General features: G+C 40.8%; 1 protein-coding gene and 1 long non-coding RNA gene across 10 annotated transcripts in view; one reads left to right on the top strand and one right to left on the bottom strand.

Moving 5' to 3' along the window:
• SULF2 (sulfatase 2) overlaps positions 1 to 23,603 on the top strand; it is a 162,892-nt gene that overhangs the window by 137,857 nt on the left and 1,432 nt on the right. For all 9 annotated transcript variants that reach the window (XM_074605114.1, XM_074605110.1, XM_074605117.1 and 6 more), the window contains 10 exons: positions 7,671 to 7,878; positions 14,041 to 14,284; positions 16,091 to 16,187; positions 17,386 to 17,480; positions 20,014 to 20,073; positions 20,523 to 20,692; positions 21,193 to 21,335; positions 21,556 to 21,679; positions 22,675 to 22,705; positions 23,000 to 23,056. In XM_074605114.1, the coding sequence (XP_074461215.1) occupies positions 7,671 to 7,878; positions 14,041 to 14,284; positions 16,091 to 16,187; positions 17,386 to 17,480; positions 20,014 to 20,073; positions 20,523 to 20,692; positions 21,193 to 21,335; positions 21,556 to 21,679; positions 22,675 to 22,705; positions 23,000 to 23,056 (1,229 nt within the window). The remainder of the gene's footprint in view (positions 1 to 7,670; positions 7,879 to 14,040; positions 14,285 to 16,090; positions 16,188 to 17,385; positions 17,481 to 20,013; positions 20,074 to 20,522; positions 20,693 to 21,192; positions 21,336 to 21,555; positions 21,680 to 22,674; positions 22,706 to 22,999; positions 23,057 to 23,603) is intronic.
• Positions 1 to 23,603, bottom strand: part of LOC141750285 (uncharacterized) — a 65,513-nt gene that overhangs the window by 39,074 nt on the left and 2,836 nt on the right. The window lies entirely within an intron of this gene.

The following is a 23,603-nucleotide window of genomic DNA, read 5'->3' on the forward strand; positions in this document are numbered from 1 at the left end:
GACCTGCTATTCTGTGCACAGAGAAGTCTCAGTGGTGCCAGGGAATCTGAAGTGTGAGCAGGAGACAAGAAGGACAAATGGAGGACAAACACTCAGAAGGGGAGTGAATGAGAAGAAACAAGGACAGAGCTTAGAGTAAAGGAGAGGTAAAGAAAGCTTTGAATTGTGAGATGGAAAATTTGAAATTCTGTTTTGTGAGAGTGCAAGTTTGTGAATACAGTTCTATTGCCACAAAATGCTCTTCCTTTGCAAATCTCTGTCACCCTCCTTGACCTATAATCGTTTTGATAAGAGGGCACCAGGATGATGGAGATGAGGCTATTCACGCTGTTTAAAACCTTGTTTCAGAGTCCATTATGTGGGATTTTTTTGGCAACACTAATATATGTAAATTCTTCTGAGTGCAATGGGAATCTGCGTGTTGCCATGTTTTCTTTTTCAGTTAGTAGGGTTTGGTCTGTGTTAGTTATTTGCATCCAACAAAGGGTGACTGTAGGCTCAGATGAAAGAGTAGCTCAGCATTTATATTCAAGGATTTAAAAGAGATGAGCGCTTTCTTCCCACATGAAATAAAAAACGTTTATCCTAGTACCTAATGGCTTCCACACAAATTTTTTCTCTTCAGTGTAGTTCGGCCTTTCATTCTAAACGGGCTGTTAAGTGGAAGCTGACCCACTTTTATCTGGCGGCCTGCATTAATGTGCTTTTGTGGAAGCCAATTATGATATCAGCATTGCTCTGTAGCGTATTCCCAGCAACTCCACAGTATCATAACAACAGCTGCACAAAATCTCCCTCTAAGTCATTTGCCAACTTTGTGCACATTTGCTAAACATGCAATACCTGCAGCACTGCTGATTGCTATAGGGAATCTATGCTGTACACGTGGAAAAAAAAAACTAAAAGTATTAATTTTGTCTTTAGCGGGATCTGGTATAGTACAATAATATTTCTAACTTGTAAAGAAAAATAGTTTTCTGAATTCACATTATTTCCTTTTCAAATCCTTTTTATTTTCAAAGCTCTGTTTATGTGCAAATTGGATACAAGTAGAATTTGCCTTTAAATAGCATTAAAAATATTATTTTATATGACGGTTTTCGCCAGGAGAACATTAAAAATGCAAAAATTTGCACTTTGTTTCCTTTAGATGCTCTGCAAATAAAAGGGTTGACACACAGTCTTCCCTCTGGTTGCTTTGTGCTGTACCAGGATCACGAAGGGATATTCTCTTTTGTAACTGGTGTGAAGATAACATAACTAAAAGTATGTCACTCACTGGACTGGTCCCCCCAGTTCTCTGACGTAACATGGCATGGCATTGATGAAAACTATTCTGATCAATGTGTGCTTTCCTCCAGCAGTTCATAAGTGGATCTACATGTAGATCATATTCCTGCCACCATAATCATCATTAGCCACTGCTAACGCCAAGGATGGAGCAATAGAAAAAATTGCTTACATTTTGTCCCTTTCCTGACACCACTGTAGCTTGAACTTACGTTATCCTGACCTAGGAAACTAAGTCAGCTTTTATAAGGAATTTCTTTAAAAACTGGGAAGAAAGTTTTTGATCTGTGTATCTTTTGTGCTTGTCCAGGTCTTTTGTACCTAGCAACCTAAGGTTACTAAAGAATTTTGGTTCTGTTGATAAGTGAAGCATATCAAGCCAGCTAGAATCCAGATAATTTTAATAGCTCATTAGGCGGATCTTTGGAGTTCCTGAGTTCCAGTGCGAGTTGCACATGCTCAGCAACTTTCAGGATCCGGTTCTTAATCTGTAATTGCAACAAGAAATGACTTGTTGATAACTTCATACATTAAAAATTTTATCAGCCCTCAAACTGATAACATTAGGAGGCAACAAACCATGAAAATTAAAATTGTGATGATTTATTAAGGGCTGTTATTCAAGGATTGTATTCCTTATCAAGAATTATAATTAACAAAACTGTTTTCCTTCTTTAGCCAGAAATAGCCTATAATGATTTCCAGAGGCTATTTTACTTACAGGGTTTTTTTGCTTGTTGTTGCTTCACAAAACCAAGAAATTTGCATCTCTTGTTAAGTGAGATTTTTAAACTCCTTGTTATTACGGTTGTAGATGTTCCAGTTAGCTTGCCAAAATCAATACTAAGATTTAATAAACCCCCCCAATTTTTCAAATGTCTGAACATGAGTAGCAGTGTAGTTTAGTTCAAAAGCCAACGAGCTGGAGGTCAGGAGACTGGCTTCGGCCTCACAGCTGCTACGGACTCGATGTGGGACCTCAAACAAATCAATTCCCCTTTTGTTGCTGCTGGTTTTTTCCTCCACCACTAATGTAATTTCTGCTTAGGCTGAACTCACTCCTTAGCTTCTGCAGTACCTAACACAGCAGCTGGGACCACTTGATACCACAATCCAATTATAAGATTAATAATAAATGAATTATATAATTGTAATCTTAAATTTAGTGGAATAGCTCATTTTTCATTTGCATGCTGGTTGATTGTCCCACCTGCCTCACTTCAGCTTACAGTCTGAGACATTAAAAAGCCCTCTAAATTTTCTGTCAATAAATTGTTCATCCATCTTATAATTTCAAGGTTTGACTGATACGTACTGTGTGACAACTGAAATTGAGCTGAGGGTCCAGAGGTCCAAATCTCCAAAAATCATGAGTCAGTGTAATGAAATAATGTCCCATTGGAATGAAGACCAGCCAGTGCTATTTATATACTGGTGACACGAAATAGAGGAAACCAGACTCGTCCTTTGCCAGTGGATAAATTGGAAGAAGGTACAGGGTGAGGGAGGAGCAGTTAGAAGATTAAGAGAATAATAAATGCCCAAGGAACTGGGCATATTCAGTCAAAAAAAACAGCTGAGGAGAGAAGAATCTGTCTGCATGAATCTAAGAGATGCTATACAGAAGACGAGCCAATTATTTTCTGTTAACAAGGACAGAGTAGTAGTAATATGTATGAGACAAACAGTGGGAAACTTCAGGCTGACTGTTTCCTGAGGCCTGTAACATCTGAGGGGTAGGACGAGCCGCCAGCAAAAGCAGTAGAACTACATCTGGTGGAGAAGGGGCTTGTGTCTCTCTCTGGATTTTGCTGTTTTGTCCTCATTAGCCCAATAAAAAATAACGCAAGGAGCAACGCACAGCAAAGGAGAAGAGCTAACTAAACTGTAACTTGAACTGTTTCGCAGTGACTAAACTGTAATGGTACTGTTTCCTATAAGAAAAAATGTATCCTGTCTACTCGTAAATCAGTTGTTTGGACTGGAAGTAGAATATTTCTAGTCATTAAAGCAGTTTGTCTGTAGCTCACCATCCAATGTGGCAGCAAGGATGGGATTCAAAAAGCATCTGCATAAACTAAAGACGAGTGATATTGCTGAAGTGTTTTTGTCAGGTTGGTGACAGGGACGTAGGACTTTATTATCCTGCAGAAATTTTGATTCCTAGAGCCTGTATTCCTAAAACTGTTGGGGAGGGAGCCTTGCTGGCAGCTAACTGATCAGAGAGTTTCACTTTTCACTTCTCTGTAAAAGGAAATGGAATCTCTTTCGCTTCACAAAAAGAGGAGCTGATGAGACACAGCATGATGATTTAAGGCTCAGCTCTGAGAGCTGTATATTTCAACTGGAATCTTTTCTTAGCAAGGCTTGTGTGATCAGCCCTTCTCCCCTAAAGAAAACAATGTCAATTGAGAGAGATTCATTGAGGGGAATGAGTGAATTGTAGGAAAAAATCCTACGGGGAAGGTCATGGCTATTTGTTTCTGATTGGGGCCTCAAGTAATGACTTTGAATTAACATCTGTGATTGCTGTAGTAGTAAGAAGACATTGATGCACAATAATGCAAAAAACACTTGATGGTGATGGAGACTGTGAAGGAAATAATGGGGTTTTGACACACAGAAAAATACAACATGTCTTTTTCTGGAAAGGGGTCATTTGCATGTTCAAGGTGAATAGTGTTACTGGAGGGAAACAGGGCATCTGTTCAGTCTACAGCTGCTGCTGTTAAGATTCATGTTTCGTAGATATTGAAGTCCTAATTTACTCTTGCTGATATATATATATATATATATATCTCTATATATAGCAGGTAGTTTGGTCTGGAGGGGAGAATATATGTTACAAACTGTCTTCTCTTTACCTTTGTGGTGTACCTTTGTACAAGATTTCTGTTCAGTAGCACTAATTTCTCCATTAAACTAAAGCCCGCACTCTTCTGCCTTGCACACAAATAACTGAGTAGCATGTGCTGTGCAGCGGGAGGCAGGGTAGAGGATGGAGCAGAAGTGTTAGAACAAGCCCAGCACAGTAGGTGGCAGAAAGCACAAGCACAGCAGCTAACTTGGCCTGCCTGAAGATGGTGGGAAACTTCCAGCTGGAACAGCTTTAATGATTAAATGAGGTGTCTGGAAAGTTTTGCACAACGTGAGCTTGATGGACTTCAGGACATATTGCAAAAGCCATTTATTTGATGGCTTGAGTAGCTGTTCTGCAAGACTTTACAGGAGGAAAGACAGGTTCTTCCTTCGGCGTTTTGATATGAGCTGGGAAGAAGATTGTGGGGGAGTCTGCGTTTTCCACTGACTTTTCGTTTGTGTTTAACTGCCCTCTGTTTCGGGACTTAGCTCTTGTGAGATATTATGATCTATGGAACTTGAATTAGGAACACATCTTTTGGCTTAATGAAGAAAAGACCTGAAAAGTTGAGGGCAAGTGGTGTGAACTAAGAGCATTTTGTTTTCTGGACTGGTTGAGTTAATTCACTATTTATATGTAATTATGTTTTGCTGCTGGATGGTTATCATTTGTAACTGTGAGCCAAAGTATCTCTGGGGCACTCTGGAGTTCTTCATATAAGGTTTTAATTATTTAAGTTATTACCTCTTGTAAAATATTTTAGTTGCTTCCAGGGGTTGACACAGGTTTCTGCATGATGGTGTGCTGTGTGCTAGAAACCAATTTAAGATGCCAGAATTCACAGTGTTCAGAGCTTCTTGAATGTCAAGCAGGGATTTCACAGGTCCCTTGAAATTACTGCTCTTTATCCTTGAAAGCATCCTGTGGAAATGACTGCAACTAATATAGCTGTGATATTGACCTAGAGAATTTGTGTTTGTACTTGCGAGCAGACCAAGGGTAAGTTGTTGAATCCCAGACACGTTCACACACATGTCCATATCTGTTTCAGGGGTAAAAAAAAGCAAAAGCTTGGGATTTGGGTGTTTTTTGGGGATGTTTTTTTTTTCCTCCACATGTGTTCAACGTTTGCTTCTAAAGTCATTTACGTAGCTCTGCACTGCAGTCATTCGGCAGTGGGCCTGTTAATGCATACAGTGTGCCCTTCCAGCAAAGCCTTTAAGATGTTTTCACTGTAGCATACAGATGCCTTGGAAAGATTTAAACTGCACCAAAAATTAAAGGATTTTTTCCAGTTCACCTGGAGGGGAAAAATGAGCATCACTTTCTTGACAGGAGATGAAAGAAATAGAAAAAAAATATTTTTTGGGCTACGCATCAGAGCACTTATTTACAGTAGTTCTCATCATGGCATTTAACTTGCCCTCTGTTGAATCTTCATTTTTCATGTATTAGACACCTACAGCATAGAGCTCTACTGAGCAGAAAATGCAGTTTCTTCATATATTTTCAAAAATAAGATCCAGATGAATTGAAATGGGAAACAGCAACAAATACTTTTATATCTTTTTTCACTGCAAAAGAAACTGTTGCTTATTCTAGTAAAATAACTTTTACTTCAAACCTCAGTCTGTGCATCAATCAATGTTAGCATTTATAAAAAAAAATGACTCAGCACTTTATTCTTCAAAAGGTTAATTTGTTCTACATCTCATCTAGGTAAATGTGTCCAGCTTCACGGATGCAGACGGTCATGCAAAGGTGTCTGATTCAAATGTCTTATTGTCAGTATCTCTCATTGAGTTTCTGTGATTCCTTGTGCTGAAAGTTAAGCCGGGCTTATCTGCATCAGCGCAAGGCTTGGGTTGTACCAGAGGCTGGACACCACCTCTGCACCTAAGAAGTAATTATAGCTCAGGAGACTTAGTATCCAATTGTCTGAGGAAATAAGCAGACACACCATAAAACACTGATAGTTTTCAATGAGAGGATCTCCCGTGGACATAAAAAAATCCACTGTAACTAGCCAGTTCAGTGATACTGTTTTCTTACTTTGCTGTCATGCAAACAGTGGAGTGAATTTCAATGGAGAATTTGGGCTTTGTTGTCCTAGCCTGGGCGCAGCTCTCTGGGAATGGAAGTGACTGAATCTCCCTCGTAGAGCTGCAGGCTGCTGTAAAATGTCATCTCACTTGGGAGCTGTTGCTGTTTTTCCTTCTGTTCTTTTATTTGGAAAATTCTCAATATTCCAGCGAGTCCTGGAGGCACAGATTTAGGATTTTGTAATAGGGAAAAAGAGGAATGCCTCTCAAGACTCAGCAAAAAGCTGAAGTGTTTCCGAGACTCTCTACTTAAAACACTACCAGCTGCTACTGTGAGGTTTTTTTATTTATCTCGAAGCCCAGCTCTGAAGCTAATAGTGTGTTGGTAAATAAGGGAGTAGGTGAAATTACTTCATGATGTATCTGGGAAGTTGGTAAAACTTCTGTGCCAGATTGAAGGTGGCTAAACTCCCTTGCCCTCGGCACAGCTCTGACAGCAGCACAAAGGGAGCTGTAAGCAAGTTACTTTGGGGTTTGTGTAACAGAAGGAGTTGGAGATTAGAGATGAGATTTTCTCTAGTTTGAGTGGAAGAGGGAGGAGATTCTCACTTCACAGGCATCCAGTGCAACTCACCATTGCTTTTTAAGCCCAAGGGTGTTGAATGGGAAAAGCTATTAAAAGAAATACTAAAGATGGAGATAAACTCATGGAACTACAGACTTCCGTAGCTGATTCAGCCATACCAACCCTTCTAAAGGTCAGTGAAGAGAAACAGGTGCTTCTATAGAGCAATCCTTTTTCTTATCTCTGCTACATGGCCACTTTAGGATGAAGTGAATTATACCCTGGTAGTGACCGTTACTCCTCTTTGACTGTAGAACGAGTCTTGATAATCAGCTCAGACCAGATCTTTACAGTAAAGGAATCTACAACTTGGATAAAGTCATCCCACCATCAGGCATTTGAACTAGGAAAGAGAAGCAGACTCCCCTGAAAAGTATTTTCCCTTCTTGTAGAGTATGGGATGGGGCAGAGATTATATGCAGGCCTGGAGTTTGGTGCTGTTTTAATGGTGTAATAGTGGCATAGATTCCTGCCAGCCTGACAAACACACTTGCTAGTAGGCAAGGATTCTTTTCAAACTTGTGGATAAAGGTTTGAATGTCCTTGGTTTATACCACAATTACACTTCTGGAAGTCGTCATTTGTCACCTCCATGTTTTTTAGCTGTAGTATTGATTTGTTAAGAAATTCACATTGTTTTGCCTCCAAGAAACAAAATCAGAAACAAATGCCAAGAGTGTTCCAAAGAGTTCCCTTTTTGTCTGGAAATGGGACTACAAAAATTCTGTTTTGGTAGTAGGTGATAGATGAGCCCCAGTTTACTACAACAAGGAATCTCTGATAGATCGCTGGAGCTGGCCATCAGACAAAGCACAGTTGGGACAGAGTTTTAATGACCAAATTTTTCTTCCAGAAATGGCAGTGTGTGGAAGATGCCAGTGGAAAGCTCAAGCTACACAAGTGCAAGGGAATGGCGAACTTGGCAGCTGCAGGCAACAGCAAAAGCGCCTCCAATATTTTGCCCAAGTATTACAACAGGAATAGTGAAGACTGCAATTGTGAGGAGAATGAATACAAGCTGAGCCATGTCGGACGGAGAAAGAAACTATTCTCCAAGAAAAGTAAGCGAACCCATTGTATCTTCTGTCCCTGCCTTAGAGAAGGCTGTTATGAGTTTGTTCACTAACACAAATAATTGTTCTGATTTTCGTGAGCATTGAATTCTGTCAGCATATTTACTGTGTATCTGGCTATGAAACAGTGTGCTTCATATTGGACAATCAGATTTGAAAATGTCTCTGTAGGAAGAGGAATATTTTAATCCAAAATAGGGTTCTATATTTATGTCTTTCAAAACTGCAGTATGTACACTGAAGTGGCAAGTAGCATGTCCTTACATAGGCCATGAAACACTAACAGTAGTGTTTTACAGCAAATACTCCAGATTTCAGTACATGCTTGGAGCCGTTACTGCAGTAATTTATTTTTAATAAGGATGCGTGTGCTTTGTTACAGAAGCTGCTTGCTTCTAAAATCCTTTCCTTGTGCTCAGTCAGCAGAGACAAGGCTGACTTTTAACAAGAGATCATGTCCAAAGGGGATGACTCTGTTTCTAGTTTCCTTGGCACAGATCAGGTGCTGTTTCAGAAAGCCCATTCCTCTTGCTCTGTATTAAACCTTAGTCAGACGAACATCTATATTTGAAGTACATAGTCTAATTATAGATTAAAGAGGCAAACGGCAGCACGGAATTATTATTCACTTGTAATGTTTCTTTCGTCTCACTCCACAAATACAGAGCCTTAATTATTTAGCAGATTAGTCTTTCTGTATAATGACCTGGCACAAGCTTCAAACAGAGAGTTTAAATTGATTTTCTCCCATTATATTTGCCTTGCAAGCTGATTAGTACCTACTAAGCTAATTTTTAGTTGAAAAAAATTATTGGTTCCAGGATGAAATTACTCAACTATACTTGCTGTTTAAATATGTGGCACAGCAGATAATCTTTAAATAACACTAGAACTTGCAGTTCAATTTCCTTTTTTTTTTCTTTTTTTTTTTCCCCTGAAGTCACACAGAAGAAAGTTCAGTCACGGGGAGTCAAATAACAGGAGTAGATCGAAGGCACTTAAATGAGAAGAGGAAAACAATTTAAGTGAGGGCAACATAATGCTATCTGATAATACCTAACACTTACTTAAGTACTTTTCATCTGTGTCGTGCTACCTAAACATTAACTAATTTTCACAACATCCAGACGAGGTGGTTAAGTGTATAATTACCTTTAGTTTATGAAGGAGATTGAGGCAAAAAAAGTGAAGGTTGCTCCCTCTGGCAGAGGGATCAGAGTGGTGGTGTTTTCCCCATGTTCTGCTCAGGAGAGACAGAGTTTTTCCTGTCGCCTTTGGCTCACTTGCCTCGTTGAACCGTAAGGCATAAACTTTAGCACAGAAGGTAGAATCTTGCCAATCACGTTCCCATTGCTTGTGTCTTGAGTGAACTAATTCACTCCACAGATGCTTTGTTTTTCCCTCTGCCCACATCCAGGGTGTGCCATACAGGAAGAGGTTAGCTTGGACCTATTGACGTAGACTCTGATTTGGTGTTGGCTATTCTTTCACGTGCTCTTATCTAATAAATCACACACTGAACGCAAATGAGCACAAAGCAATGCAAGTTGAGGTAACACACCAAGGGTTTTCTAAACAGCTTACCTAGAAACCTGTCTCACTGCATTGTGAATGGTAACAGGGTGACCTGAATACTGATGAGGTGTATTTGGATTTTTACAACCTGTTTCATGAGACTCGGGATAAAGTGCAGTCGGTGCTGGGTTGCCTAGTTCTGAGGGCATCTTTGGGGTCTGCTACTCAGAATTTGATGAGTGCATGGGATCATGCTGCAGCACTACTTGAATGCTAGTGAACACTATTCGTCAGATTGAACAGTAGCTAAATCGAAAATAGAATTTCAAACTGGATGAGGGTCACATCCACATTAACGTTTTAGTTCACAGCAAGGGTGCAGTTTTGAAGGAAATACCCTGATCACTCCCTTCTATCATGCACACTAGAGATGGATTTGCAGAGAGCAGTTTTGACAGATTCTAATCTACCGTCATTTGCAGAAAACTAAATTGGATGCCCTGATTCTGAGATGCACCAAGTGTGTTGCAAACTCTAAGGGGGGTATGAGGATTGGTCGTTCAGAAAGATTAAAACTGGTCATGTGTGGTAAGAACATGTGGTCTAAAAGACCAGATTAAATTGCTGATAAAGGGGCTGGAGCACCAAGTGTTTTGATAAAATAATTACTTTCTAAAGTAGGCGTGGTCTAGACCCGTTGTCATGTGCACCAGTGCATTTAGCAGGCAAAAATGTTTCAAAATTGAGTAAATTCAGTTGCAAAATCGGGTCTTGTCATGTATGTGCTATTTGGGCCATGTACAAATACACAACTCGCCTGCAAAGCCTTTAGATGCTAGAAATGCATAAACATTAATATTTGGTATATCTGGATTTGGATGTCAGGAATATTTGCATTTCTGTGTCCCCTTTATTTTCTTTAGTATGTTTTTATTTTTATAAGAAAGATTAAACAGAGCTTTGCAGTAGGAAGAAAGTTTAAAGTAATTGTGAGCTCTTAAAATGTTTGGCTGTGTTGTGGTCTGTTCTGTTTCTCTCGCTGTGGATTTGATCTCCTCCTCCTGTGATGAACAAGTGCACGTGATTAAAGGAGTTATTAAGCTGCACGTAGAGAAATGATGATGGGCCACACAGATTTGTAAACAACAAACGGAAGTGTGTGCAAAGGGCATTTTTATTCGAATTTTCATGTCATTTGTTTTTCTTTTGAGGTAATCTTAATGCTGGAGCAAAATTACCTCCTTTGTTATTAAAAAAAACAAAACAAACAAACGAAAAAACCCCAAACCTGAACACGAGCTACTTTAAAGATAATGCATTTGAAGTATAATTTTTAATGGCAGTTGTGAGAAACTGGATGTAAGAAAGTTTTTTCTGTTGGGTTTTTTTCCTCTTGGACGTATCTGAGGGCACAGATTCAAAATAAGTTTTCCAGAAATCCCTAGGTACCTAATGCCCAAGAAAAAACAGCTCTAAACCTTTATCCATATTTCTAGACAATTGAGATATTTTTAAATAATTGACTTCAAAGTGCTTAATTTTACTTTGGTCTTGTAGGAAAAAAAATGCTTATTCTCTAGAAAATCCTGGAAAATATACAGACATTATTGGGAAATGTCAAGCAGGAATTCCTGAGGTTAGTGGTGGCTGTTTTTCCCGTGAAAAGTGTGGAAGCAGAATCCTTGCATACTGGCTTATTCTGTCGTCATCGTGATACTGGAAAATACATGAGATCCAAAACACCTATGGAGAGTCAGTGTCAACAGGGAAGACCAAGAGTTCTCGGTGTTCTGCAGTGTTCCTGCCGAGCGCTCACGCTCCTGCTTTGCGGAAGTTGCCGTGCAGTACTTATAGTTGGTTACAATCGTCTCAGTTATCCCTGAGAGAACTGTCATTTACAAATTACCTCTGTGTTAAATCATGAATTTGGCGGCTGCAAAATAAGTAGTAAGGCTTGGGTGACAGGGATGTGAGGAGAGTTAAATATAAACCCAAAGGCTGGGCATGTTTATGTCCGATAGGAAGTTTATGGTTTTACAATACAACATTGCCTCACTGTATTCAGCTGAATAATAATTTTGGATACTGGAGTTCATGCTTTCACTAGACAGTGTTGAAACCTGAGATGCTACCAAGAAATAGTTTTAAAAAATCATGTGTGTTTGAGTCTCTAGACTGTCTGGGGAAGGCTGGACCAGAGCGGTGTCCTTCCTTTCAGGCTGCAGCGAAGACAAGCGTGCTTCTCAAGTGCTGCAAGAAGACTCGGCTGCATGAGTGGCACACTGAAACGGAGTTGGCTTTCTTGGGCTTACATTTCTCCAGACTCCATTTCCAGACTCAATTCTGAGGCTGCAGCTTTTCAGCAGTACTATCTATATGACGGCTGGCTGCTGTAAGACCAAAGGAAGAGAAGCATCGGGGCTCATAGAGCTTACCAAAGCCACAGTTTAATAACTTGAAAAAGGGAGGGTAGGTGTTTTGGGATAAATATTTAATAGCCGTAGATCTACTTTGTGGGTTTTGTACACAGGTAAATTAATTGGAGAGTAAAGCTTAAAGCTGGGGGAGGATCGACTAATAAGTAATTAGACATTGGTATTTATGCCTGCAGTGCACTTTGCAGGTGGGAGAGCACAGCACGGATGAATATTGATCATCTAAAATATTTTAACCACTTCCTCTGAAAATAATGGAGTTTGATACAAATCCCAGCGCTGAGTCAGCACTGCAAAGAGCACGTTGTGATGAAGTGATACAAGTCCTTCATGAGCTGTCTCTCTCCAGACCAATTTGTTCATTGTAAGGCTGGGTTAGTTTGGCTGCGAGGGAGGAGTAACTCCTGCTTCTAATTCTTCAGGGACGTGTGTAGACGACAGTTCCCTGCAGCTATCTGCTGAGTCCAACATGCTGGATTTGGATTGGCATATTAGACTTGGAAGGAAGGTAAATTGTTAGTTGGCTGAGCTTAACAAGATGAAATGAGAGAACAATTAAAGAAATGGGAGTTTATACTTTGAATGTAATTGTTAGGGTGTAGCTTTTTGGAACTTCCTCCTACTTCTGAAAAGATGGGAGTTTCCTTCTCATTTAGTCAAACATTTCCTGAATGGGTGCCTAAAATAGGGTTGGTCTTTTGGTGTTTGTTTTGTTTCTCCCTTCGGCAGTGACTCACCTGGCTTAATATCAGCAATAAACTTTGAACCACAGGTGGGAAGTGTGCAAAGCCAGACAATCCAGCTGGTATTCCACTTTCTGTGTGTGGCGCTGACAAGAATATAGTGCTTGGACTGGTTTCAGGTGGGAGGAGATGTTTGTTTCTCTTCTCAGAGTCTGCAAAATGGCTTTTTGAGACTTTTGCGATCCATTTGGAATTAATCTAAGGCTTCTTGAAAAAAGTCAGGCTGTGTTAATGCCAAAACATGCCAAGTGATATGAGCATTTCTGTTGTCAATTTGGGTTTTTCTACCTCCCATTCCTTCTTTTTTCCCTGCTTGTTTGGCCGGGGAGATTATCCCATAGAGAAAGTTGGCTTTTCTGTGGAGCCTGGGATTGGCACATTGGTTGAGTTCTCACCTTATCAGATCACAGGAGGAAGTCTCCTTCTTGTGAGATGTGCTGTGTGTTTCAGCTCTGGGTGAAGGGGAGGTGACCGGAGCCAAGAGACTCAATTTTTCCAGGATTGTCTTAGATGACTCCAAGCCTCATATACAGAGCAAAGACTCGGGCACTGGACAGGGAGGAGAAGAGAGGCCGTGGTACTTAGATTGTACTTAGACTCCATAACTGTGATATATTTGTGCCATTCCAGACCAAACAAGAGGAGCTCTGGGGATTTGTGCCAGGACAGAGAACTTTGGAAAGCAGTAATGGTGAAAAGATCAATGAGAATCTCCTACCGTGTAGTGACAATTCGTAGCAAATGTTTTGCTTTGCCTTTGGGCTGCAAATGCAGAAGCAAAGCCTGATGGAGTGCAGAGCACTGGAGGGTGGTGCTTCGTGTAGAAACTCACTGACTGATCTGCACATCAGGAAAATAATTGCAAAGAAAAGAATTAGATGTGGATAAAGGTAAAAATTCAGATATTAATCCCTCCCGAAAAAATCAAGCATCTTACCTTGAAGAAAGAGCAAAGAATTGAGAAGAGGCTCAGACTGAACACTGGGGACAACTTCAGGGAAGGGTTGCAGGAGCCCTAGCGCTGGAGCATTGTACGGTAGACAATGGGAAACAGTAGAGAAACAGTCGGTAAGGATGACCTTGCTGTCTTGAACTGTCATGGTTAGTTTTTAAGGTCTTACTGCCATCTAGTGACTCCTGGGTGGACAAGCAAAGTCTCTTTGAAGAGCTGTTTGCTCTTAAAATGGTATTGGACAATTTTCTTTCCCCTCTGCCATCCGTGTGCATTTCCATTACATCTGCCCTCCCTCGTATGCCTTAAGGTATCCATCTATCCATGCTAAAGGTAAGAAGCAGCAGCTCTCAGGACAGCTGCAACAAAGACCATTTGTCATCCAGTTAATTCCAAATGCCACAGTATGGGCTGGTTGTTTTTGTTCCCCAAGACCCACAAAGAGGACCAGTTGTAACATGCTGTTTCTCCCCCTCTTAATCCTTTCGCTTCCTTTTCCGTGCAGAATACAAACCAAGCTACGTCCGCAACCGCTCGATCCGTTCTGTGTCTGTTGAGCTGGATGGAGCCGTGTATAACTTGGGGTTAGAGGATGGCTACCAACCTGTCTTACCAAGAAACATCACCAAGCGGCACAAGATGCAGAGGGCTCTTCTTCGTGAGGAGGAAGACAAAGACGTGGGGGAATACAGTGGCACTGGTGGCATTGCAGAGTATACAGCCCCTAACCTAATAAAAGTGACTCACAGGTGAGTGTGTGTGGTATGTTTCTAAAAGCTTTTGCTGCTTAAGTGGCTGCTTTGCATAACTTGTGACAAGCGTATTGTGTCCCATTTGGATACCCAGTCTGGCTTCACTAAAATTCTTTTTCTCATCTGTACAACAGCTTTTGGTTTTGTTTCAATTTTGTCACGTACAGAGGGGCACGAAGCTACTGAAGAACTACAGCAGTGCTTTTGTGTCTTCTGTACTTTGGAGGCAGCAATCACTGATCAGGGCATGTTTCCAGTGAGGACCAGCAAAGCTGTTTGCAGGAGTTGCGCGTACACCTGTCTGAAATCAGGCTGCCCCCATGGAAATGTCAGTGTGCCGCGGGTGACCTGGCCTGGCTGAAGACCCAGGGCTCTAATTGGAGTGTGACCTGGTTTCATGTCGTACTCCAAATCAGCCCTGAGGGAGGAAGCAGCCTCTCAGAGCTTTCTGTAGCCAGTGCTAGGAAAGGGAAATCTGTGTTATGAATGAAGTTGGATGGACCAGGAGCATTGGGAAATGGAACATATTAAGAGAGGTGAGGGAATTGTCTGGGCGCTCTAATAGCTAAAAATCTTTTCCTCTGTGCAGGTCTGGGGACTGATGATGTATCTTCAACTGTACTTAATTAGTTTAGTCACCATTTCCGCTTGTGAATTATCAGGAAATCCACCAATCGTTATTGATTACATGCATTAAATTGTTTAATGACTAGCTCATGTGAACACACGCGAGCCGGTTAGCTGCTCCTGAAATCTGTCGTTTCCATTTGACTCCTGTTTACAGGGTTAGAGACTTGCTAATAGGAGGAAACGTAGGCAGGCTGGCATCAGAGAATTGTGCCCTCTTACCCCAGCTCTTATGAATGTTCAGGACCCATAAAGCACTATTTGTGCTTTTTTTTCTGGAACAAATTAAATTGATTTTTGCTGCCTTACTGGGTGAATCCCAAATCTGTACAAGGAACTGTCAGGAAGGTTGTGCATAATTCCTAAGGAGTCCGCAAGAACACTTGCAGAAAAGAAGGCAGGGGGACAACACGCATGACGTGGTTAAAAGAAAATAAAGGAGTATTTAAAATACTCAGCTTTAATTTAAACAAGCATTCAAAAATGACTGTGTGGTATTCGTTGACCCCTACTAAACTTCTCAGGTAAATCTGTCAAGCATTTGTTTTTGAAAGAATTCTAAAACCTGGATTGCATTAGAAGTTGTGAAACATAAGCACTTAAAATTGTCAGAGAGTATTTTGCCTTTGCAGTCAGGGAGATACCTTTGAAAAATTTTATCCCTTTTGTGGAAAGCAGCAGAATTTCTTTGTGTTTTGGGTTTTTTTCCACCCTTTTCTTTATGGTGTAGTAATACATCATATAAAGTACTTTATCCTTTCCCCTACCCCTGTATCACTTAATTATGCATTGGGAAATTGCTTCTGAGTAATGCTTTCTGTGCTTGCTAGTTAGTAGAGATTATTTATGTAGACAGCCTAATGAATAAGCAAGAATTCTGTGCAGCACGATTTGCATATAGAAATTAAGCAGTCAACAGGTTCTGCTTGATAGGAATATTCTCCTTGAATTTTTCTGCTTCTGAAAAATTTCCACGGCAGCTCAAATCCAAACTTCTTTCCCGGCTCACAGCACACGCTGCTTCTCTTGAGTGAACATTGTTTTTTTGAATTCTGCCTGTCACTTCCAGTCTGGCTTCTCATCTGTCCTGGAGTTGTGGTATTAAAACCAGCTGTTTGCCTTGCTCTGCGCACGTGTATCCACTCTGACAAACATTGTTTGCTTTCCCATGCCCAGATGCTATATCCTGGAGAATGACACCGTTCAGTGTGACACAGACCTGTACCGGTCACTGCAAGCTTGGAAGGACCATAAACTTCACATTGACCACGAGGTCAGTGATGTTACCAGTCACGCGTTTTCAGTGGGTGTTTTTAACACAGTTTTTCTGTGAGCTGGTAGGATCGTGCTGACTTGTGTTTGTGTCTGGCTGCCTCTGGGTATCTGTGTCCCTCCCTGGAACCTTTTGAACTTGATGGCTGATTTCAGAATAGATATTTCAGAGATAATTAAGTTATTACAAGTTTGTGAAGACAAGATGCTGAGTGGAGAACTGCAACGGAAGGGACAGCTGAGAAATATCATACGCCTTAAGAGATAAATGAGAGACTTGTAAGTGTCCCCATCCTGGGAAAAATTTCAGCTGGATCTTTTTCACATCTGATTAGCCCTGCTCCCCAGTGTACCTCTCAAAAAGAGGCCTTCAGCTGTCAAACACAAGCCCAAGGAAAAGTGAGCTTCATCAGTTTCAGTGCTTCTAGAATTATTTATTTTGCTTGCTTGTGTTTAACCCTTGCACTTTGGAATTGAATTCCTTTTCCTTAGGCTTGTGTATATGAAGAACCTGGAGATAATGGTGGAACAAATGCCAAAGAGACGCATAGAGAAAGGACCTCCTGGAATCTCTTACCAAATTACATGAATTCACAGCACAGTCCTACGTAAGAACTTGTTGGCCCCCCTTTTATGGTACAGATTTGGTACGCAGCAAGGCAGATAGACACTGAAAAACTTACCAGCTCTGCTAGGTTTGCGAAAGGGCAATTTCAATATCACCATGCTCTTACAATTCTTTTTTCGTCAGTGAATGTAGGCTATATGGAGTGCCACAGAAAAGGAGAGCTCCGTTCTGTGCTGTTGTGTTCCTATTTAGGGTCACAGGGCTGGATTCTTTGTGTATTTTTCTTGAACGCTGCCATGTGCTTCCACCAGCCTGATGGCCACTGATGTCTAATGGTAGTTTTGCAGTGACTTTGTTGTTCACACTGAATTGCTTTGGTTTTTCTGCTGTGGAAAGAACCAAGGTAGAAGCCTGTAATGCCCATCTGAGTGGGAATGGGCCACGCCGTGTGTGAGCTAGACGGAACAAAAGCAGTACTTTCATTTACTGGAAGAGAAAAAATAGGCAGTTAAAAATAAACCATGTGGGTGGCACAATTAACTGCTAATCCATATCCCATGTGGCCAGACGTTGCTGAAGACTGCCATGCAAAATGACAGAGCCTTGCTGCTTTTCTCTTTACTTTGTTTAGATTGAAACTTTGCAAAACAAAATAAAAAACCTGAGGGAGGTGAGAGGTCATCTGAAGAAGAAGCGACCTGAAGAGTGCGATTGTAACAAGATAAGGTATTTCTTGTGTACTTCAGAGTGATTGTTTGTAGTGTGCAAATGTAGCTGATTTATGTCTTCACAGGAGAGAATCACAATCTGTGTTTTTAAGCGTCTGCCTACTCACCGCACGCTTGTACAGCGCCTTCTGGGGGAGCTGGACTGCTGCACAAGCACAAGGCCCTTCTTATGCCAGACAGGAGTTTAATTGCCTGTGTCAAGTGGTGACGATGTGAGAGGATGTGTAACATGGCTTATAAACCAGTTAGTTATGCTCTTGTACTGAAGATGCTGCTATTAGATACCAGAGATTAATATTTTAAACTGTAGGCTTGTTTCTGAAAACTTGCTTTCCACAAGGGCAAATTGTCAGCGTGGTGCAGTGTTAAACAAATCTGTTTTTAAAAGAATAGTGCGTAAAGCATATGGAATAACAGGGTAGGGAGATGAGAGAATTTCTTCCCATTCAGTTTCTTCAAGGCTGGATGTATTCTCTCCTAGGCTGCAATCACTGCGATGTTTAGCAGCTATGCCAGCCGGGAGAAGCAGGAATTTAACAGTTGGTGCAGAGTAACCGTATTTTTGTAACCACCACTTCATTAGTGCACCAGGTCATTTTTTTTCCCTAGTGCAGATGGCTTGTGAATTTTAAGTGCAACAGGTAATACTAAAATAGCGATTATGCACCAAGGTCTCTGCATAGTTGCTCTCTCATCTAGCCAGATATTTGCAAAATGCCCAGTGGTTGCATGGAAGGAAGGTTCAAGCACACCTGAAGCTCTCGTTCTGCAAATAAGCCCAGCAGAGAATCTTTCAAAATCAAATGTTCACCTAAACAGAACTTGCCCCTAGGGAAGCTGCGCAGAAAGAAACCAGGAGCAGCTTTCTCCTGATAATGGTGGTCACAGAGCAGTCGCTGAGGCTGCTGTGAGCCAGGTGGCAGCAGCGACACAGGTATCACAAAAAAAGCTGTACTTCAGCGTGCTGGTAACCACAGGGCAGCCGAGCTTTTGTCTGGGGCTAAAGGAGCTTTACCAAAGTAGTCTCTATGAGAAGGTATGGACAATACTTCTGTGTCTCGGGGGCATAATGGAATGAGATTTTGAGCATAAGACTTAAATCCTTGGAGGTGTAACATACCCTAGTTTACAGACACAAGGTACCCAGTGTATCCTGCAACCGAACTTCAGCACCAGAACACTAAAATATGGAGATCAGTTTCTTGGGTTACACCAACCCCTGCGGGGAACCCACGGCAAAAGGTGTTTAAAATTAAATCAGAATCATTCTAAATGGCAAATCCCCCAAAAGTTTATATTGTCTTATAATCCACCTCTATCAAAACTGATGTTAACAACTGAGTTTGTTTAATATATACTGTAAAGATGAAGGTATTTTTATAATGAATATTTTATAGTAAATGTAAAGAATGTTACATTTTTCAGGCCCAATGGAGGAAGCACTTATATTTGTGCATAGCATTATTAAGATGAATAATCCCACTGAAATCAATGAAGTTAATCATCTGACTTACGTTTGTTTGCAGAATTGCATTGAATTAGGATTTAGCATTTAGGATTAGTTAATGAAATCCCCAGTGTCTGTGCAAGATAAAAAAATTGACTGTAGATAGATAGTTCTTTAACGGTCTTATTTTGTAAATATGCTACAAGGATTAAATTTATTAAAGCTCCCAGTAGCATTAATAATTTAAGAGATTTGTTTTGTTTTGAAGGGAATTTTAGTCTGACAACTAACTGAATTTAGATGTACTGTTTAGAAAATAACATTTATTGAACTCAGTTTGTCTTTGCTGATTTGTGTGGGTAGTGTAATGAACTTTATCAGTCAGAAAATACTGCCAGTGACTAAGGCTGTTTTGTCTGTTATTAACTTTGCAAACTACACAGAAAGAAAATTTCTGCAAAATCTTGTAAGATCAGAGCCAAACCAGTAGAAGCCACCCAGCAAGAGTGTGTGTCTCTGCTTACACCCGCCCTGTCTCAGGACACGAGGCCCTGGTGTCGCTGGGACAGCTCTGTGCAGCTCGGTTAAGCTTTCCTGGAACTTCTAGCTAGTAACAATGGAGAAAAAACCCCAACCCTACAAGTACAACTGGTATTTAAATTCTTTCATTCAGGAGGAAAATAACAGGAAGATGGTATATGCTTTCATCTTATCATCTAAGCAAATTAGTGAATATTCAGTTGAAGAAATATTGTAATTGAATTATAAGTCTATTCATTGTATCTGCCCCATGTACAGAAACAAGAACCGATGACAACTAAAATTGAAAATTGCAGCTGGAATAATCTGTGGCTAAATATTGCAATACAGTGTTAAAGCACCAGATGTCACTATACACGAGTGAGCTAAGGAGAGACTTGCCAGTCTGGCCACGCTGCTTTGTATTCACCACGTAACCAATGCATAAATTGAAGGGAGAAATTACACTGGATTAAAGCTGCTCCAAATCCAGTATGAAAGTGTGGTATGAACAGGAGCAATTGTCTTTCTATTATTCAACAATAATGCTGGTTTTATTTTCTAGTTACCATGCAAAACACAAGAGCAAGCTGAGGCACAAGGGTTCCAGTCTTCATCCTTTCAAGTAAGTGAAGGCCTGTTCCTTTGAAAGAGGAAATGCAAAGACGCCAACGTTTGGTTCGTGCACACCAGTTACAAACTAAGGAAAAGTAGCAGTATTTCATTTCTCCTGTATTAAAAAGAATAAACACACAGACACCTGGGCAAGTAACCGAGCCCATGTGGAAATGCTTGTAAATTTGAGAGAAGGTTCCTGGTTTGGGAAACACCATGTGCCAGGCTTCAGCCGAGCCTATAAGCCCCTCTGGCTCCTTTGGTTGTTCTGGGGTTTTTTTCAGTGACATTGAATTGCAAAGAGTTATATCCAGAGACATCTGGAAGAGAAGCCATTTGTTTAAAAAATACCTGTTATTTCTTTCCCTCAAAGCAGCTTATTTTATTAGCTACTTAATTTTTTTTAGGTGTGTTCAAGTATAACAGAGTCTGCATGACCCTAATGTTTCGTGTGTGCAGGAAAGCCCTACAGGAGAAGGACAGGCTCTGGCTGCTTCGAGAGCAAAGACGGAAGAAGAAACTGCGCAAACTGCTTAAGAGAATCAAAAACAACGACACGTGCAGCATGCCTGGTCTGACCTGCTTCACCCACGACAACCAGCACTGGCAAACTGCTCCCCTGTGGACACGTAAGGATACTCTAAGTAATGGGTAGGCGGGTGGAGGCTGGGCTGGTTCCTGGAAGTTATCAGGATCATGAGTTATGAAGATATGATTAGTTACGTAGCCAAAGCTACGCAGCCTTCCTCCTACTAAATAGTCTCTGTTTCAGCGTTGGCATTATCCTTGCACAACAGGCAAGGAAGCGAAAACCAAAACCAACTGCAAGTAAAAACCTACAGATCTCACGTACAGTACAATTATGTATCGTATCTCACATCTGGAATGGTTCCCAACCAGAGAAGACAGGGAAAGCCACTAGCCAAGATGTTGCTTCAGTTGGCCGTGCCGTGTGGTTAGGTATGCATAGAACGAGCAGCTGATGCTGGCAGACATTCTCGGCTTTAGAGCTCAGGGGTCGGAGACAGTAACTGTCTATGAATAAAGTAATACCATAAACAAGAAGCAATAACCAGTGCCCAAAGACAGCAGCGTGTAGCTTGTGTCCTTGTAACTCTTTGATTTGCAGTGGGCCCTTTCTGTGCCTGTACCAGTGCCAACAACAACACGTACTGGTGTTTGAGGACAATCAACGAGACCCACAACTTCCTGTTTTGTGAATTTGCTACTGGATTCTTGGAGTATTTTGACCTCAATACCGATCCGTATCAGGTACCTGATCATAGAACTGCTCTAGAAATGCATCGTTGTTCCTCATTGATGATAAATTGAAGTAGCACAGTATTGGTGCAGGATGTAGATAAGGCCAAAATCATTGAACATACTGTGATTTGGCATCTTTCCTGTTACAAATAAACCACGTGTATTCCATATATGACAGTTACCAAACTACAGAGCAATGGTTACTAATAAGAACCCCTGGTTGTTGCAGCTAATTAATGCAGTGAATACACTAGATAGAGACGTTCTCAATCAACTGCACATCCAGCTGATGGAACTAAGAAGCTGCAAAGGGTATAAACAATGCAATCCGAGAACTAGGAACATGGATCTGGGTAAGTGCCTCTTCTGTTGCACTCAGAAACTCCCCAGAGGAAACGGGGCTTGTTCTTACCATTATGAAACTTGTATCAGGCAGAAGGATGTTAGTACTCAGTTATGCTAGTCCTGTCCTGCTGAGGCTGATGGCTGCATGCTCAAATATTTGTATTTGTTCCGTTTCTGTTATGTTTCTTAAATGACGAGTGATACTTAAATCGTGTAGGGAGGAGTATTGCTGAGGTGCTGAGATTCCCTTACCTGTGTTACTGCAAGGCAGTTGGGAAATAACAGCACGTCTAAGAAGGGCCGCATTATGCTACCAGAAGGTGTGCACATGTAACTCCGCAGTTAAATTCCAAACAGCAAAATGGGCCTTTACTTTTGTTCTAGGTTGGTTTCATTGTTTCTTATCCCTTAAATTTGCTTTGGGTCTACTCAATGGATCTGCTTTTTCTACTGCTTGTGATCTTTTTTTTTTTTTTTTTTTTTAAATGTTTGATAGCAAACCAAAAGGTGCAGTTACTTGTATTTCTTCTTTTTAAATTGCATTTCCTATACCCCTTAGTATAACCCCTTATATAACCTATACATAACCCCTTAAGTTGACATAAGAAATGCTATTTAAAAAAAATAATAGCCTTTAGAGCTTGAAGACCCCCACCCCAAAAATACTGTGACCTACCCGAGTCCACCAAAGCCCAAAATACTATTTTGCATCCTAGTACACGCACCACACAGAGCCGGACATTTTGAAATCAAAAGTTCTGTATATTTAAATACACCACTAAAGGACATTGGTAGAAAAGTTTGAGAGGTATCTATCCCAATTTACAACCAATTTTACCTAGAATAAGGGATTAAATCCGGAAATAACAGCTCCAGTTAACATATGTGGCAATACACATTCATCTTTTAATACTCTTAGGTCTTTTTTTAAATTGTGCCTTACCTGATACCTTATTCTGTTGCAGGCAATGGTTAGTAACATTGTTCATTTTTCCTCATCTAGGACTTAAAGATGGCAGCTACGAGCAGTACAGGTACATTTTCAAAAAATAGTTAAATTATCATTCTTAAGTATTACCTTCCTGCTAAAGGAGTGTGGGATTAGGAGCCACGTGGACAGACGCTGCCTGGAATGGCATTTGCAAGCTCTTTCCATGCCAGTTACTTTGAAACACTGGAGCTATTTCTATTTCAATGTTAGAGCATGTTCTAATATTTTAGTCAAAATTCAGGCTAACCTCTCCTCCTTCCTCATCTTTCAGATTGTAGTGCTGGTGGTTTTCTTGGTGATGGTTAACTTTTTTCTCCTTTTGCTGCTTGAAAATTAGGCAGTTTCAGCGTCGAAAGTGGCCAGATGTGAAGAGACCATCATCTGCCAAGTCACTGTGAGTTGGGAGCAGTTCACAAAAAGCATTAAGCTTTTACTTAGCTTTATTTCCTTCGCTTCTCTTTTTGCATGCAGCACCTTTTTTAACATCATCATCTATTCTCATGGAACGCTTAAGCGGGAAGTCCTCTAAATTAGGCAAGAAATGAGATACTGCCGTGATTAGACAACCACTGCTGGCCAAAACTGCTTGGTCTATGTTTTCTGCGACTCTAGGAGCATTAAGGTCAAGGCAGTTTCAAACTTGAGCAGAGGTGGATGCTCAGTTGAAAAAACCAATTATGATTAACTGCCATTAAAAGTTAGAGACGATTATATTGGTTTGGGCTAAATTTAAACTCGTAGCAGCTACCCCTAGTGGCCTCTCACTCCATCCAGAAAGAACAAAACTGACTGTAGTTTCTCAGAGTAGAGAGAGTATCGTGTGTTTTCTTGCTATTTATCCAACCACAGCCTCATGTGCTGTGAGCAAAGAAAGCAAGTTAGAACAGCAAGTAGACTACTACAAGACAGATCTGTACATTTTGTTTTATCTAAGATTGCTT

The sequence above is a fragment of the Larus michahellis genome, chromosome 12 (genome assembly GCF_964199755.1).
Source record: "Larus michahellis chromosome 12, bLarMic1.1, whole genome shotgun sequence".
Classification (NCBI taxonomy): Eukaryota; Metazoa; Chordata; class Aves; order Charadriiformes; family Laridae; genus Larus; species Larus michahellis.